Source organism: Parastagonospora nodorum, assembly GCF_000146915.1.
Source record: "Parastagonospora nodorum SN15 chromosome Unknown scaffold_1, whole genome shotgun sequence".
In the NCBI taxonomy this organism is placed as follows: domain Eukaryota; kingdom Fungi; phylum Ascomycota; class Dothideomycetes; order Pleosporales; family Phaeosphaeriaceae; genus Parastagonospora; species Parastagonospora nodorum.
The window spans coordinates 583,766-599,279 of record NW_001884549.1 but is presented as its reverse complement, the minus strand read 5'-3'; the positions used below and the strand labels follow the sequence as shown (position 1 = coordinate 599,279).

The window sequence follows — 15,514 nt, the reverse complement described above, 5'->3', positions numbered from 1 at the left end:
GACAGCCAACGACACCATGTCTGGGCCATATCGCTTTCAGGGAGAGTCGGCCAAGTCGCCACTGTAAGTCACTCTCTGTCGTCTAGGCATCGACTGTATCTGACGTGTGCTAGTGAACGGTCCTCTTCGCCCTTCTCTGCCGGCCAGCCGGTGTCCTTCAAAACTAATGTCAATCGCGCAAAGACGAAGAAATGGGTCACTGCAAAGAAGAATGCGTACGATGGAGACGACTGGGGTGGCTATGATGAATACGACGAATACGGCGTCGAGGATGAGCCAGCGCCTGCACCAGCGCCGTCGCAGCAGCGGTACTATGCTGGTGGACAGCCACAGCGCCAGTACACCGACCGCAGCTTCACCGAGCCCATACAGCCAGGTGCTCCGGGGAGCGCGCGCAGGAACTCTTTCGAGGCGGGGGAGGAACACCGCGCCTTTTCAGCATCAATACCCCCACCACAACAGGGCGGCTATGCGCAGCCGCAGCATGGCGAGCGGCAGCGACAGACCAGCGGCACCAGCTCTGACATGGGCCATGAGCCACAGGGCCGCCGCGACTTCACTCCCTCTGCAATGCCTCCGCCGCTGCAGACGCAGGTTTCGCCCATGCCCTCGGACATCAACTCCTCGCCTGCGCGTGCACAGTTCCCGCCGCGGAAGAGCAGCATAAGCCAAACAGACGCGCCAGTCGCGACCTCTCCACGGCCACGAACGGGCAGTCACTCAGACAAGCCCCTGCCTTTTGTTCGGCCCTCGGACATCTACAAGCGTGTAGAAGAAGAGCGGGAACGCGAGCGTGCATCGCTCGACTCGTCACGGCCCAGTCTCGACTCACTCTCCTCTCGGCCCAAGGATGACTTGCACTCCCCTACGTCAGATGGCGGGAGACATTTGCAGCCACTGGAGACGGTTGCAGAGCGCAAGAGCGAGTATCTCCCCGACTTTGACGCAGCTTTTACGCGCGACAAGCAACCAGCAGCCAGCGCACAGTCGCAAGCATCTGCGTCTGCTGTGTCACCGCCCAGCGACCAGGGTTTCCGCTCAGTAGTGGACCAAGCATTTACGCGCAGCGATGAACAGCGTTCGATTCCTCCGACACCAATATCCAAAGATGATGATTCGAGCATGTCGAGGACGAACACCAGTAGCTCCACCGGTATCAGCCCTATAATGAGTCGTGTACCCAGCGGCGCGACCTCTGCTATCAAGCGCACCCATGTCGGGGGCGAAGGTAGCACGCCCGCAATCGAGGAGGAGCCCAATGATACCGCAACGTTTGTTCCCGGGGCAACTTCCACGTTTGCACATGACCCTTCTCATGCGGCTGCTCCAAACCCTGCCGCTGGCCATTCTCGCAATATATCCGCTTCCTCGATACCTCGCAGTGGTCTTGCTACACCAACTCGTGGTGACAGTCCAGCACGGTCGCCTGTCGTTTCACCTCTAAAAGCCTTACCAGAGCCGAAGGCCGCTCAGATAACAACAGGTAGTCCTGACGAGCCACGTGCAATGGAAGGCGGACTCAGTGGCCCGTTACCAGCCTATGCGGCTCGCGAAGCTGATCTCGCATCTGCGGCAAAGAGCAGCCCAGTAAATGAGTCGCATGGGCTTGGACTTGCCGAGCAGCGGGCTCAAGACGCATACCTAGACTCCCATGCTGAGCAGTCACCGATCGAGGATGCTCTGCCTCGCTCCCGGTCAGAGTCACCTAGCAAAGGCCGTGTACAAGCACTAGCTGGAAGATTTGGCGATGTTTCCCACTCGCGACGTGGATCAACTCAGTCCAACATATCGAGGAACAGCATGCAGTCATGGGAAAAGAGTCAGCACAGTTCGCGTGCCCCTTCACCAACCAAGGGCAGTCCGAGCAAACCTAGCAGCCCTGTCAAGGAGTTCCGCCCGCATCTTCCTGGTCAATGGGAATCGTACGCGACCACAGTAGCAACACCGTTGGACCAAGGCGAGCGGGACAGGAGCCTGGGTTCCGAACAAGACAAGGTCCCAGGGTCTTTGGAAGGCGCTGACTTGACACCAACCACAGCAAAGCATCCGGTAGATGAGATCAAGTCTGACGATGGCATCGATCCTATTGTAGCCTTGAAGAATGCTGGCGCAGCTATGGCTCAATCTTTCAAGACCACTGTTGGCATGGACGATGCCTCTTCTGAGCCTAATGACAAGCCAGCGGGCAATGCCAAAGGCCCTTCATATGGCGACATGTACATGCCTCGCCCTCTGCAGTTGGAGCGGACTGTATCATCACTGTCAACTATACCACCCACTCCACCCGCAAAGGATACGCCGAGGAGCGAGGAACCCCCGCAGCTACCATCGAAGGACTCAGACGCAAGTACTCCGGTTCAGAACAAGCGCCCTGACTTCTTTCCGCAACTGAGTACTCAACCTTCGGCCGATGATCAAGAAAGCGACCGCCTGAGAAAGGAGATTGTTGCTAGTCTCACACCTGTGGCTTCAGCAGATCCTCTCCGCAGCTCGTTGCAGCCAGCAAGTCCGGGGGCGAACCGTGCAAGTTCGATTTTGCCAGCCGAGTATGACAGCTACTGGGCCGATGGTGACAATGGCATATCACCCCAACCCTCGCAGGAAATTGGGCACAGCACTCCTCCGAGCTCGTCGGCAGCTGTTGCTCCTGTGGTGATACAGACTGAAGAGCCATTGAAGCCATCTATGCTTAATCGCTTCAGCTGGGAGAATAATGCACCCCAATTAGCGGTTCTCGACAGTGTCGCTGAAGCCAGCGCTGTACCTGAGCCTACCAAGGCCTCTAACGAGGAAAGCATTTCTCGGTCAACCGAGAGTGCTGTGGAGGAGCGTCAGCAGCTGCCTGAAGATCTTTCCGATCCATACTTTGGCCCTGGACACACTATCACCATTACGAAGCCGGAGCCCATGACGGAACTTGAACCCTCCGCTCGTTCTCCCGCAGTCCCAGTTGACAGCACCTCGCTTGCTAGCACCACACGGGAACATAATGGATCTCCTCCTGGGTTACATGTAGTCAACTCTGCTGTCGATCCTGAAGCTGTTGATCTTCCTCCACGTCTTAGTGCTGACGTCGAGGCGCAAAAACGCCAGGTTGAAGACGATCTCAAGGTATTGCAACGAGAGGTGGACGGAGAGAGACCCAATCCCGCAATCTCAGCTGCCGTCAGCGTGCCTGAACCACAGACACCGACGCACACAACTGCTCAGGCACCTCAAGCCTTATCTCCCACTTCTGGTAAGCCGCTGGGTACACGGGAAATTGCAACAATTGGGACAGCTGCTGAGCGCATTGCCACCTACAATCAAACTCGAGAGCATTGGGCAACGCAAGACCACGGACTTGGAAGCTGGCTGGCATCTACTCTGGAAGCGAACCCGGAACTTGTCTCGCAGACTATCCCGGTTCAACGTGTGCCTACAGGCACAGTACGTCACAAGCATACTGCCTCCCTCTCTTTACTCGGTAAATTGGGTGGCGCTAGCACCCATAATCTTGGCAATGAGCAGAATCCTGGGACAACGGCGCAGGCTCCTATAGGTGCAGGCTCTCCGACTTCCGGGGGGCGAGTCGCAAGCCGACAAATTGGAGGCCAAGGGCAAGGATCTTCTTCACACAGCTAATGTGTTAAGTGGGAAAGGATTGACCAGCGCGAAGGGATTGTTTGCCAAGGGCAAAAGTCGATTTGGTCGTGAAAAGGTAGAGAAATAATTCCCATTTCCCCCCTTGTTAACAGTACGGTTGACGAAGTTTCGATGATGTAACATTTCTTTCTTCCCATGGGCGCTGGACTGCTGGATATGGTGCGATGGAAGTGGTCTCGAATTTAGCTCCATGATTTATTTGGGCGTTTCCATATCCCTGTCCCCGCCATTCAGTGTATGTCGCATGTAGTCCTATAACGACCCGAACAGTTTATCAAGTGTACGTTGTCTCTGAGGCCACATGCTGATGTGGTTTGTGATGTAGGCTCCTCGTTCTGGAACAGATTCCATGCCTTCTTCACGCGAAGCATCTGAAGAGCCTGAATTTACAGCAGCAGCATCACGAAGATCTACATCAGCGACTACAGTCACCGACAAGCATATGCGACAACCTACAGCCGATATTGACAGTCCGTGGGAAGAGAGGAGGAAGAGACGATTTTCAATCAATTCATTCCGTCGTTCAAGTCGTTCTCGCTCCCGGCCTAACAGTATTGCATTACCACCTATTGGCCCCTTTCCTTCCTCGACGCCGAAAGGGACGCCGCCTCGAGAGGTTTCGCGCATACTAGAAGACGAGAAAAGCTGGACACATACTTTCCATGCACCAGACTCCTGGGGAGTAAGGCCTAGCCAACAGCAGGTAAAAGCCGATGAAGTCTTGTCCACTCCGCCCAGAGAACAGTCGCAGCCGCAGCAGTCACGCTTGGGCATTCTGCCATCGCCAGCCAAGAGTGTTTTTTCAGCCCACGATAAGGATAGCGAGCAGATTATTCCACCAGTGCCTTTAATCCCAGACACAGTACGCCTAAGTCACGATGTAAGCCACGAAGTACTTCAGTCTGTTATTAGATATGCCACTCCACCAATTCCCACAATAAGCGAGGCTAGGGCGCTGGCGAAAAGTCCTGTACTTCAACATGAGGTGCCAGAGGTAGGCAATCGGGAAGGACCCGCGCTTCCCAATGTTAGCAGGACACAACCCCAAGTTGAGCACGATCAATGGCCGCTAGTGAGCGATTTCCCACCTGGAGCAAGTGTTTCGCCCAGCAGTATCGGGCAGACGTCAACACGGCCTGCCCTGGATTCGCGACCTGCTCATTCATCTCGCTTCGGCCCAGCGATATCTACGAAAGCACCCCAGAATTTGAAGCACACTGGCCAAAGCGATTTCGATGATGATGATCAGCCGCCCCGTCTCAGCTACGAGCCTCTACCAGAAAGGAGCGAGCCTGTGGAACTTCCAGCATATCTTGTACCTTCGCATCTCGACGTGAGTGACGACGAAGGCTACAACCAGGCTGACCCTAGCAACACTTCGCTTTTGACAGCACCACAAGCACATGGTAGGGAGCTTGTCAGTCCCCTGATACAGCCCACGGAGCCACCGCTGAATGCAATGTCCGATCACAATCGCTTAATAAGTCTAGCTCGCGGTTCAACCTGCAAACATGACGACGATAACACTGGAGCCGGTGCACAAGCACGTGTTCTGCCACGTGGACCACCGAGTGCACCAGCGTCTGGTTCTACAAACAGCAGGCCTGAAGCCTTGGGGGTTCAGCATACCTCCTTAGTAGGCGAGCCAAAAGCGACATCAACATCAAGATTCCAGATAGCAAAGACATCTTTGGACGCGGTCACCGAGGCAAGAATCTCTAGCGATGCGTCCTCTGTTGATCAAGCGATCTCCCCAGCCCCTGTATGGTACGCAAGCGAGTTGCGACCCCCTAAAATGCGAGCGCAGGGGGCTACAGGCTCACATACAGCTGCGCATAAACGCCTTGGCGGTGAGGGGGAGGAAAACACAGTTGTAGGCTCCCAAGCTGAGGTCGAAGAGGTACAGGGCATGCTTCCCGCCCCGGACACGGTTGGTAGCGCTGACGGGACGACGCACGAGCCACATGCATGGCGCGGCGCTGTTCACGTCGCTCGCGCCGCTCGCGCCGTTCAGGAGAATGGCGCGTCGAATTCATCCTTTGCATCATGGGATCGCGATAGTGCTTCCGCTAATTCGGTTTCTGGTAGCAGGCAAACCAGCGAAATGAGGAACGAGAGCGAACTCGTTACACCCATCGCGCCGGTGCCGAAGATTGTTCAACATGCCCAGGCTGACGAGGCTGAACGGTCGAATAACAACGCAAGACATGTAGCAGCGCCGAATGGCTACTTCGAGGGCCATGAAATCCCCTCGCATACCATTCGCCTTCCACAGCAGCAATCTTCGGAATTGACAGTTCCTGAGAGGTCCAAATCGATGCTGTCAATGATATCTTCCATGGTCTCGGAAGGCGGCACTCCAGTCTCGCCCGCTTCGAGCAATGCTGGACGCTCTACTCCGTCAACAATTCGTCGCATGTACCACGACTCTGCAGGCAAAAACCCTTCAACATCTGATCGTATTCCGGAAGAGTCTTCAACAACAAATGGAGATCATACGCCCACTGGTACCGACGACGATTTTGATCTTTATGCTGATCCACGGGACGAGAGAATTCAGCCCGTCAAGCCTGAAGAACCTGCTGCAGGGGGTTTAAAAGAGGCGCATCGCGAGGACGGGCGAAGATACAGCACAGAAAGGCCAATGAGTTTCATTTCTGGCCCCACCGATCAGGATGGCAGACCGCAAGACCAACTCAATCAGCCTTTGAAGCAGGGCAATTTACCCACACGTTCAATCGCCGAGCAAGGTTCCATGCAAAATCAACAGCCCAGTCATGTTTCGAACAGTGCGGTGTACTCCACGATGTCACCAGATTCAGTTCTCCAGCAGTCAAACATGTTCAGCACGCCGCAACTTGGATCTCAAGAGCACCCACGGACCCAAGTACCTGCAGCACAGACTTCCGATCCACGTGAACAGTCAGGCTCAACCTTATCTCAACCACAGTTGGCGAACGGACATGCGTCTCAACCTTCTCAAATGGTTAATCACGGAGTTCAAGGTCCTCACATATATGGCGGGCCAGGACAGTCTATGCCGCAACAGACTGGCATGTCAGGACAAATTACGGCACCTCAACACGGATATCATCTTGCAAGGCAACAGCCTGGGTCCCTGCCGACACCGAGAAGCGAGTACGAATTGCAGCAACAAAGGATGCAACTCCAAGGACAGTATCATCAACAAGGTGGGGCTGGTGCTGGTCTTTATGGTGGCCCACAAGTGTCTGCACAGCAACCCTCGAAGCAACAGGAAAAGTCGTCATCTATGCCGAAGCTATCTGCAGTTTTCAAGAATCTCGGTGGCAAGTTACAAGGAAACCATGCAAATGCGCCTAATGCCGCAGTAACCCATAACCAACATCAGGCGGCAATCGATCCGAACAGAAATGCTTCATATCATTCAGGCGTAAGCAGTCTACACCCTGAGCAACCAAGACTTGGAAATCAAGCTGTATCGTCTGCGTCACCAAATCGGCCGCCTAGCAATGGGGCCGAATCGCATTTCAGCCACGGTAGCCAAGGCTCTACTCATGCTCAACCAACTCATTCTCGTGTCGATCTAAGGAAGCCCGCTAGCCCCATGCCATTCCAAGGCATCCCGCCACAGATTTTACCTCATGGTCCTCCAAAGCATAATACTCAGCCACCGTCACATCAAACACACGTGAGCGGCGGTCCAGAGACAGGGAAGAAGAAAAGGTTCTCTTCATTGGGCAATATGTTCAGTCGAGTCAATGAGCCCAAGTTGTCGAAAGAGCAGAAGAAGGCTCAAAAGGCACAGCGACAGTCTGCTCCGCTACAGATGCAAGGCGCACCAACGCAATGGCCTCCACTGCAGCCACAATTTCGGCCTCAGCAAAATGGCATGCCGTACACTCCTGGGCAATACCCCCCGGGACACTACCCTCCGCAGCAGATGCAGACTATAGGCCCGCAATTTGCTCCTGCACAGACAATGTCACCTGCGAGCTTACAAGGTGCGCAGGGTATGGATCCCTACGGACCATCGCAGCATTATCAACAGGCGCAGCCCAGGTTGCCTTCGCAGCAGCCCCCGCAAGCAATTCCATCAGATCAAGGCTCTGCATATTTGAGTACAAGACAACTGGCTGAACAACATAAAGCTCTGCAAGTACTTACAGCTGTTGGCCAAACTATGGGACCAAAATCTCCGCCAACGACACAGCCCACAAGTCTGCCCATTGGTCACCATGCTCAGCAGCCTCAACAGCCAAACTATGGTCCTCCTCCTGGCGGGTACTATAATACAAAACAGACTCGTATCGTGCCTGATCAAGGGGTGGCTTTCAATGCGAACCAAATACCTCGGCAAGCCGTAGATCAGCTGCGTCAAAACGACTCGCCAAGCCAAGGAACAGATGGGATTCCTCCGACTGATCGTCGACAACCTTCAGCGCAGGAGATAGAAGCTTATAGGGCGTTGCACGCGGAACGGCTTCGACTGGAACAAATTCGCCTACAGCTTGAATCTGAGCGACGTGGTATCAACGGACCTACCGCAGAACAAGCACAGTATCAACATGGACGACCAGAGCCTCGCAAGGATTCTTCCAGCGCTTCGATGGCTCAGCGTCAACAGCCCCAGCAAGATCAGGTATCTGGCTTGCGATCTGATCATTTGCATCCTGATAAAGCCCGTCAACATGATGACTCTATGAACGGAAACGTCGATGCCTCGAACGACGATCTCCGGAGACACCAAGAGCGAGAGCAAATAGAAGAACAGCTTCGCTCGCGACCAAATCCAGAGACAGAGCCACCCGCCTTCAACCAACGCGCAGTTTCTGGGCCATTGCCCAATCATAGCGTCCAAAATCAGGTGCCGACTACACAGCGTCACGTCAGTACGCCAATTGAACCTCAGTATGAGACACCTCAAATTCCTGCAGCATACAGCCATGTGTCAGGCGCGTTCATTTCGCCAATAGACAGGGAGCAGTCTCGGTTCGTGGCAAGTGCCCAGTCGGAGATACAGCCTGAGCAGTATCACAGACAATATTCCGATCCACGCATGCCAACGATATCACCACAAGTGTCCGCACAGTCTCAAATGCCGCCTAATAACAGAACCCATTCCGACGCAAGCACTGTTTCTGTAGTCTCACCTATTGGAGCTCCTGCTCAGAGTGTACCAATCGTACCCTCTCTGCCCGATCAGCGGACACATAAGTCAAGGATGAGCAGCATATCTGAAGTTCAAGGCACGTCGGAACGACCGTGGCATCTTGACGTCCCCGAAGGCGCTACGGAGCAAGAAATTGTTCGAGCACGTCAAAAGCAATTTATGCAACAGCAGTTCACTGTGCGGGAGCAACAACATGCTGAGCGAGTAAAGCAGTCACCTTCGCCACGTGCCTCGCCCCATAGTCCATCATTTTCACAGCCTTTGATGCAGAAGTCCGTACCTCAGCAACAAGACGGGGGTTATAGGGAGCTTCTACCACGTACCTCTCCACAGCCTTATCAACAGCATCAGTCTCCACGTGACATGGACCAGGACAAGTCTGGTGGAAGTCCACAACTCCCACTCCTTGCGTCGCTTCGATCAGAGCAACCTCATCAGCCTGCAGCTTATCCTCTACCCATGTCACCTGATGCAAACAGAAGCATGAGCTCCGCAAACCCGCTTGAGAATCTACTCCCAGCTCCACCGCTGTCACTACCAAAATCGCCCCACAGCCCTATGCATCCAAGGACGATGGCCTCTCATCCTTCACCGTCCCCTGGACAGCAAGATACAGGTGTGAATCGCGAGCAGTACGAGCCTTCACTCCCACAAGACGAGCACTATTCACAGCCACCACATGAAGAATCGTCGTATGAACGGTCCCTAGTAGATGAACCTCCTCCATCCTATGACGGTCCTGGTGTACCCAACGACGGGCTGAACAAGAGCCGCCCAGAGCAACCACGCCCACCGAATATCGCAACCAATGTTGATCTCAACCCACGAGGCCGGCAGGATGAATATCGATCGCGTCAAGCCTCTATAGGCATCCTGCAGCACCCTCAGCCAGCATCCATGGCCGCATCGCCTCAGCGATCCGAAGCCGACATGGGTGCAGAGTCTCTGCGCCGTCAACTCCTGCAGCAAGAGGAACACGCGCGCATGGAACGCATTCAGCGTGCTCAAATCCAGCGTGCCGAGTCTGAACGTGAAAAGCAAGAACGCGAGGCTGCGCGAGCAAGGGCTCGAGAACTAGAGCGCAGTGTCTCTGGCGGTGCAGCTGTTGGTAGCATACGCAGCGTTGGTGGCAGTCGCAATGGTGGCCAGCCCGGTTGGGAACGACGTGGCAGTAGCAATCGGCAGGTCTTTGAGCTGCCTGCTGTCGAAGACGACGAGCCGGCCATGCGAGCTACTTCATATCCGGGACAGGAGTGGGTCCCACAGTATTGGACCGACGACTGATTCCGTCCCCATTCTTTTTATCCTGTTGCATAGTCTACTTTTCCTTATGTCACTGCTCAGTCGCCGTTTGTCTATATACTGGATCCCATGTGTCTATCTTGCTTCTGCATTGCGATGCATTCTGAGCGATCTAGGCATGTTGTTTGCCAGTTTTAAAGTTGAATACCCCATCATCTATTGCTTTAATTGGGCTCTTGTATCATCATTGTTTCTGTACATGTCTGAAAATAAGTTCTGGTATTTGTAATTCTTGATTTTGTATACCACCAAGTCGCACAACACTGGCGGCTCAAAATATTAATGTACACATCACATGAACATTTGCTACTGTATCTATCCCTAGTGCCCGTCTGATTAGTCTGGTTCGTTTGTGGGTCAATTGCACTAGTCTCCAAGTTTGATTTATGACCATGGTTCGCAGCAGGCTGCCGGCCAGACTTTATCCTTTACGAGCGAGTTTGAGAAATATCGTACACTCTTGAAAATGTCTTTCAGCAGTGACTCGACGTCCTCAATCACTAGGTGCCATACTGCCACACTGTGTAGACACAATTGCCAAGGCATCTACATTGTGCCACTGTTCCTCACAAATGCCTAGCGGGTGCAGTGAAAGAATCTACATCTTCATAGTAAACAATTCCAAACTAAGACATATTTATTCTCCCTCCCTCATTTCTCGCTCACATCTTCTCCCATCCCTCTCAACTAAAACCCACTTCCTGTCCACACACGAATTCATCCCAACCATACATAAACACATACCGAAGCTCTACCCGCAATGTTCCAACAAGCAACTGCGCGTCTCACCCGCCGCTCATTCCCCGCCGACATCTCAGCAGCCAAGTCCCGTGTGGCGCAGTGGGAGCCGAATCTTTCCCTCCCACAATTTCCACACGGCAACATAGTCCAGGACGAAGATGACGGTCCACACTGGATGACCACATACAGCGCCTTCGACCCCGGCATGATGCGTCCCCTGCTCCTAAGCGGCATTTCACTCGACGTTGAGCGCATCAACCTCTCCGTGTTTGCGGTGCCGAAGTCGCCTGCTCTGGCAACTTACACTCCGCACATGGCCTACACATTTGCAAAGCCATCGCACACTCAGCCAGTTGTCAACATGTCCACAAAGCCGTGGCCGTATTCTCTCCCGGATTTCCTGCACCCGAAGCCTGGAACAACGTTTGGGATGATGCATGGGAGTGGCTTGGTGGCTCTGGAGAAGGCGGGAAATGTGGGGTTCTTGCAGGCGGTGTTGTTTGGGGTTCCGGATCCTGATAACGATGGGGAGAAGGCGGGCGATGTTGTGGAAGTGCAGGATCGTGAAGTTGGTGGTAAGGGTTTGGTGGCGGTGCAGTCTGAGTCCTTCGAGGTGGTTGTTAAGTAGTAGTAGAAATTGGCGCAGTATGTGGCGGACTCTGATGGCAGTATAGTTGTTGGGGAGGAATGTCTGCGATCACCCGGCTCCGTCTTGAAAGAACCTTTCCTGGTGAATGAACAGGTTTTCATCGTTTAGACTTTTGTGTAGCGGCGGTCAATGCCGATCGGGCAGTCTAAGTGAATCGCGACGTTCGAAGTGAATGCTAGTCAAATCTACGACACGTGACGTCAGACTGATCTATACGCACGCAGCCACCCGAAGTTAAACGGCGTTTTTTGACAGATCACAGGAAACGCATTGCGATTTCTCATGTTACGGTCGACGGGTCATTGTTTGGGGAAGTCTCAGCCTCACATGCATGGTCCCTGAAATGATTGGCCCAGGTTCCATGGTCGCGCCTACCACTCTTTAGACTGCGGCTTCCCACCTAATCCGGCCCCGCTGTTCCTGTTTGTTACTCTAGCTCGCGTAACACAGCTCACTTGAACATCTTTTCATATTTCGTGCCCTCTTTCATTTCTACAACGCAGTCACAGTACGCACTCGCATACGAGCGAAGGCCCAGCCTTGCACAGTTTCCCTAGGACCATTGCGGCGCTTGTACGAGTGAAGGTAACCCACCGGGATAGTCTCGTATTCTCAATAGCAAGCGCTCTTGCTACCAAATATCCTCGTCTCTCTACCACTCCACTCGCTTGCTGCTCTCAACTACAAGCATAAGAGCGCCCACTTTACCGCGTATAACTCTCGAGAGTCTTCAACACCATCATGTCACGGCCTGGAAAGGCCCGCCGATCTCGCTCCGCTAGTCCCCAGCACAACGAGGATGCCGACTACCAACTAGCCGTGCAGATTTCCAAAGAAATCAACGGAGGACAGGCTACTACTAGCGGCGCTGGTCCCTCCCAGCAACGGCCTGGCTACGACGATGGGGATGACTTTGCATATGCTCTTGAGCTGCAATTCGGCGAAGCAAATGGTCAACATCATACGAAGGGCGATGCATCGGCCCCCAACCGTTCATCTCGTTGGGATCAACGTGCACCTCCGCCAAAAGCCTCGCCGTGGACTTCCAAGAAAGACAAACGTAAGGTCGCGAAGTATCATTCCGAGACCCCAAACGGAAAGACCTTTGGAACATTTGCAGCCTTTCTGGCGCATGTCAAGTCAGCTCGATGCTTTACGTGTGAGAAAGTCTTCTTCAAATCAGAGCGCGACATAGAACTGTTGCTGAAGGACTGGAAGAGTGGAAATATGGTGCTCTCGTCGCTGTTAAAATGCACAAACTGCGAGGACTCGCGTTGCATTTCCTGTGTGCCCGGGCCGTCAATGCCTTGGTCGTTAAGCAGTGTGCATGGTAAGGAGGTCACCTGGTGCTGCGCTGGCGGACGAACCCTGCTACTCTGGATAATATTGTGCAGTCTGGACGAACATTTCTCTGCCATCAAGGTCAGTGAAGCAGCGCACCGCAAGCCAATACAACAGCCGCAAGAAGTTGAGCGCGGAACATCACAGCGAGGACGAGGACGAGGACGAGCCGGGATAGGATTCAGTGGTTCTTCAAGACCTGGTATGGGCTACGACAGCGATTTCGATGACAGCCTTGTATGGGGTCCCGGACATACGCTTAGTGAACACCAGTTCCAGGCGGCTGCAACCAACACCAGTGGTAAGGCCAAAGCTCTTGCAACGCAGCAGAACGAGGATCGGTTCTACGAATTGCATCTACATCTCATAGAGTCTCTACTCCCTGTATTCGAACGCGAGTCGAACTTCGATATGGATCCGCCAGAGTGTTTGGCCGAAATGCTGGTTGGTAGCAAGCTCCTGAATTACTGCGCAGAGCTTTTACGGAACGACTCCCTGGAAGATGCCACAAAGAGGAGAGATTTGTATCATGCGCTCATATGTCTGGTAAGAACACTCGGTGCACATTCTAGTACGGCAAGTGCGACTGTTTACAACGAGCGGCCTTTTAAGGAGGATAAGATCAATCTCCTGACCTTGTCTTTTCATGAAGGTCCTGGACTGTCGACAGATACGTCATTGTCACTACTGAAGATCCTCACCAATCTGGACGCACAAAGCAAGCTCGTACTACAAGGTGCGAAGCGCAACGAGAAAGAGTTTCAGACTGCCGGAGGTCAGAATCTCCTGCTGCTGTGTCGCCAGATCACCGACCTTCGGGGCTACCTGGTTGCGAATTCTGGCACGTCCGTAAGAGCCACTCCCCCCAAGAGCAAGCCAGAGATCCCCGCGCTGGCTGATCTACCTGATGGTGCGATCCTAGTATCACATGCTTACGGTCCGCTTGCACGGGCGCTGATTTCGCCTCCATCTGGCCGCTTCAAGAGTCTCATCAGCCAGATTACCACCTTGAAGACGGGACTGCCACCGGGCATCTTCGTTAGGTATGCTGAATCACGACCGGATGTACAGAAGGCCGTGATCATCGGACCTGAAGGTACACCATACGCGAACGGGATTTTCGAATTTGATCTTTTCTGCGATGCTGATTTCCCCAACAAGCCACCGCTGGTACAATTCAAAACTACAGGCGGCGGCAGGGTCGACTTCAATCCCAACTTGTATGCTGACGGAAAGGTGTGCTTGAGCCTACTTGGAACATGGCAAGGTAAGCATAGCTTTGTCGACAATCACCTGTATCGTAGACTAACACATTTTTAGGTGAGCCTTGGGTACCCGGAGAGTCCACGCTTCTACAAGTGGTGATTTCGATACAAGCGATGATACTGTGCGAAGAGCCTTGGTACAACGAGCCGGGGCGTTCCTATGGTTCCTGTGACCAATCTGAAGGTCCATCTGCAGTTTATAATGCGAAGACTTGTCGAAACACAATACGAACGGCAATGTTGGAGTGGATCGAGAACACACCGCCAATATGGAAGGACGTGGTCGATCGGCACTTCACCGCAAACGCAGACAAGATCTTGCATACCGCTGTAGCGTGGTCGAAGAAGAAAACACCGGACCAGCCATTCAGGCATATTGATTTTTCTGCCGCGGGTTTGGACGACGAGGACATGGCTGCCATGCAACGTCTCTCGGCACAGAGCCACGACGGCCTCGACTCAATACTTCCACAACTACAGGCGGCGCTTTACAAGTACGGGGCTTCGAAGATTGTTCCAGATCCTCAACCCCATACTCAGGCCTCCTCGGCTGCGTCCCTTAAGAGGGCTCGCGACGCTACAAAAGCACTCAAGCCAGCACATACACCACCGCCACAGTTGTCACAGCTGCCACAGCTGCCGCCAATGTACATGCCACTGGGCCCACTGGGTCCACAGGGTCCAAATCCGCATATGCCACATTTCAATTATCCATACATGCAGAACCCGCATTCGCAGACCGCGCCTCAGCAAGGCCCGTGGGCGCAATTTGATAACTTTACATTGCCGACTCTTGGCAATTTCAGTGCATCTAGTGGATTGTTTACGGGTCCGGGTAGAACCCTTGGAGATGGTGCAATGAATCAGCCAGGTCCCGAAGCCCAAAACAATGTTGGTCATGGTGGAAGCTTTCTCAGTACACTTGGGTTGGGTCGCGGTAGATACGAGACAAGATCGTCGACGCGTGGCCGAGGGGGTCCTGGCTCAGCGACAAACGCGGGCGGGTCTCCCTTTAGCAACAGTCCTGGCTTCGGTGACTATCCGCGAGGAGGGGGCTACACTGGCCCACCTGGTCGCGGCGGATATCATGCCGATCAAGAACGGGGTGGTGGTCGCGGCCATTTCCATGACCAGGGACGAAGTGATCTGGGAGGACAGGGTGATGGGTTAGGGCGTGGTGGACGCGGTGGGCGCGGTGGTCGTGGTGGTTTCGGTGGTTTCGGTGGATTGAACGATTTCTAGAAGCTGGGTTTCAAGGAATCGTGACCACAGCGACATGGCGGCCGAATAGGACGCCCTGTGAGGCTTGAGATCAACCAGCGCGACATGGGGGTAGATGAAGTCTTTCAGGGAGGCATGTCACATCATAAAGGTGTCACTGGCGTACATGTACTCTCCAAGGAGCAGCGGCGGTGTATG

The 15,514-nt window shown here is 53.8% G+C and overlaps 3 protein-coding genes across 3 annotated transcripts; all 3 read left to right on the top strand.

Moving 5' to 3' along the window:
* Positions 1–16: 16 nt before the first annotated feature.
* SNOG_00246 (hypothetical protein) lies at positions 17–10,081 on the top strand (the record flags this gene model as incomplete). The annotated part of the gene is made up of 5 exons (XM_001790885.1): positions 17–63; positions 114–3,429; positions 3,548–3,700; positions 3,916–3,925; positions 3,990–10,081. 5 exons carry the CDS (start codon positions 17–19, stop codon positions 10,079–10,081), a joined length of 9,618 nt encoding a protein of 3,205 aa, XP_001790937.1.
* Positions 10,082–10,859: 778 nt separating this feature from the next.
* On the top strand, positions 10,860–11,468 carry SNOG_00245 (hypothetical protein; the record flags this gene model as incomplete). Its single annotated transcript, XM_001790884.1, has 1 exon — positions 10,860–11,468. One exon carries the CDS (start codon positions 10,860–10,862, stop codon positions 11,466–11,468), a length of 609 nt encoding a protein of 202 aa, XP_001790936.1.
* A 762-nt stretch (positions 11,469–12,230) lies between these two features.
* SNOG_00244 (hypothetical protein) lies at positions 12,231–15,337 on the top strand (the record flags this gene model as incomplete). Its single annotated transcript, XM_001790883.1, has 4 exons — positions 12,231–12,646; positions 12,685–12,819; positions 12,884–14,097; positions 14,292–15,337. The coding sequence occupies 4 exons, from the start codon at positions 12,231–12,233 to the stop codon at positions 15,335–15,337; spliced, it is 2,811 nt and encodes a 936-aa protein (XP_001790935.1).
* Positions 15,338–15,514: the final 177 nt, after the last annotated feature.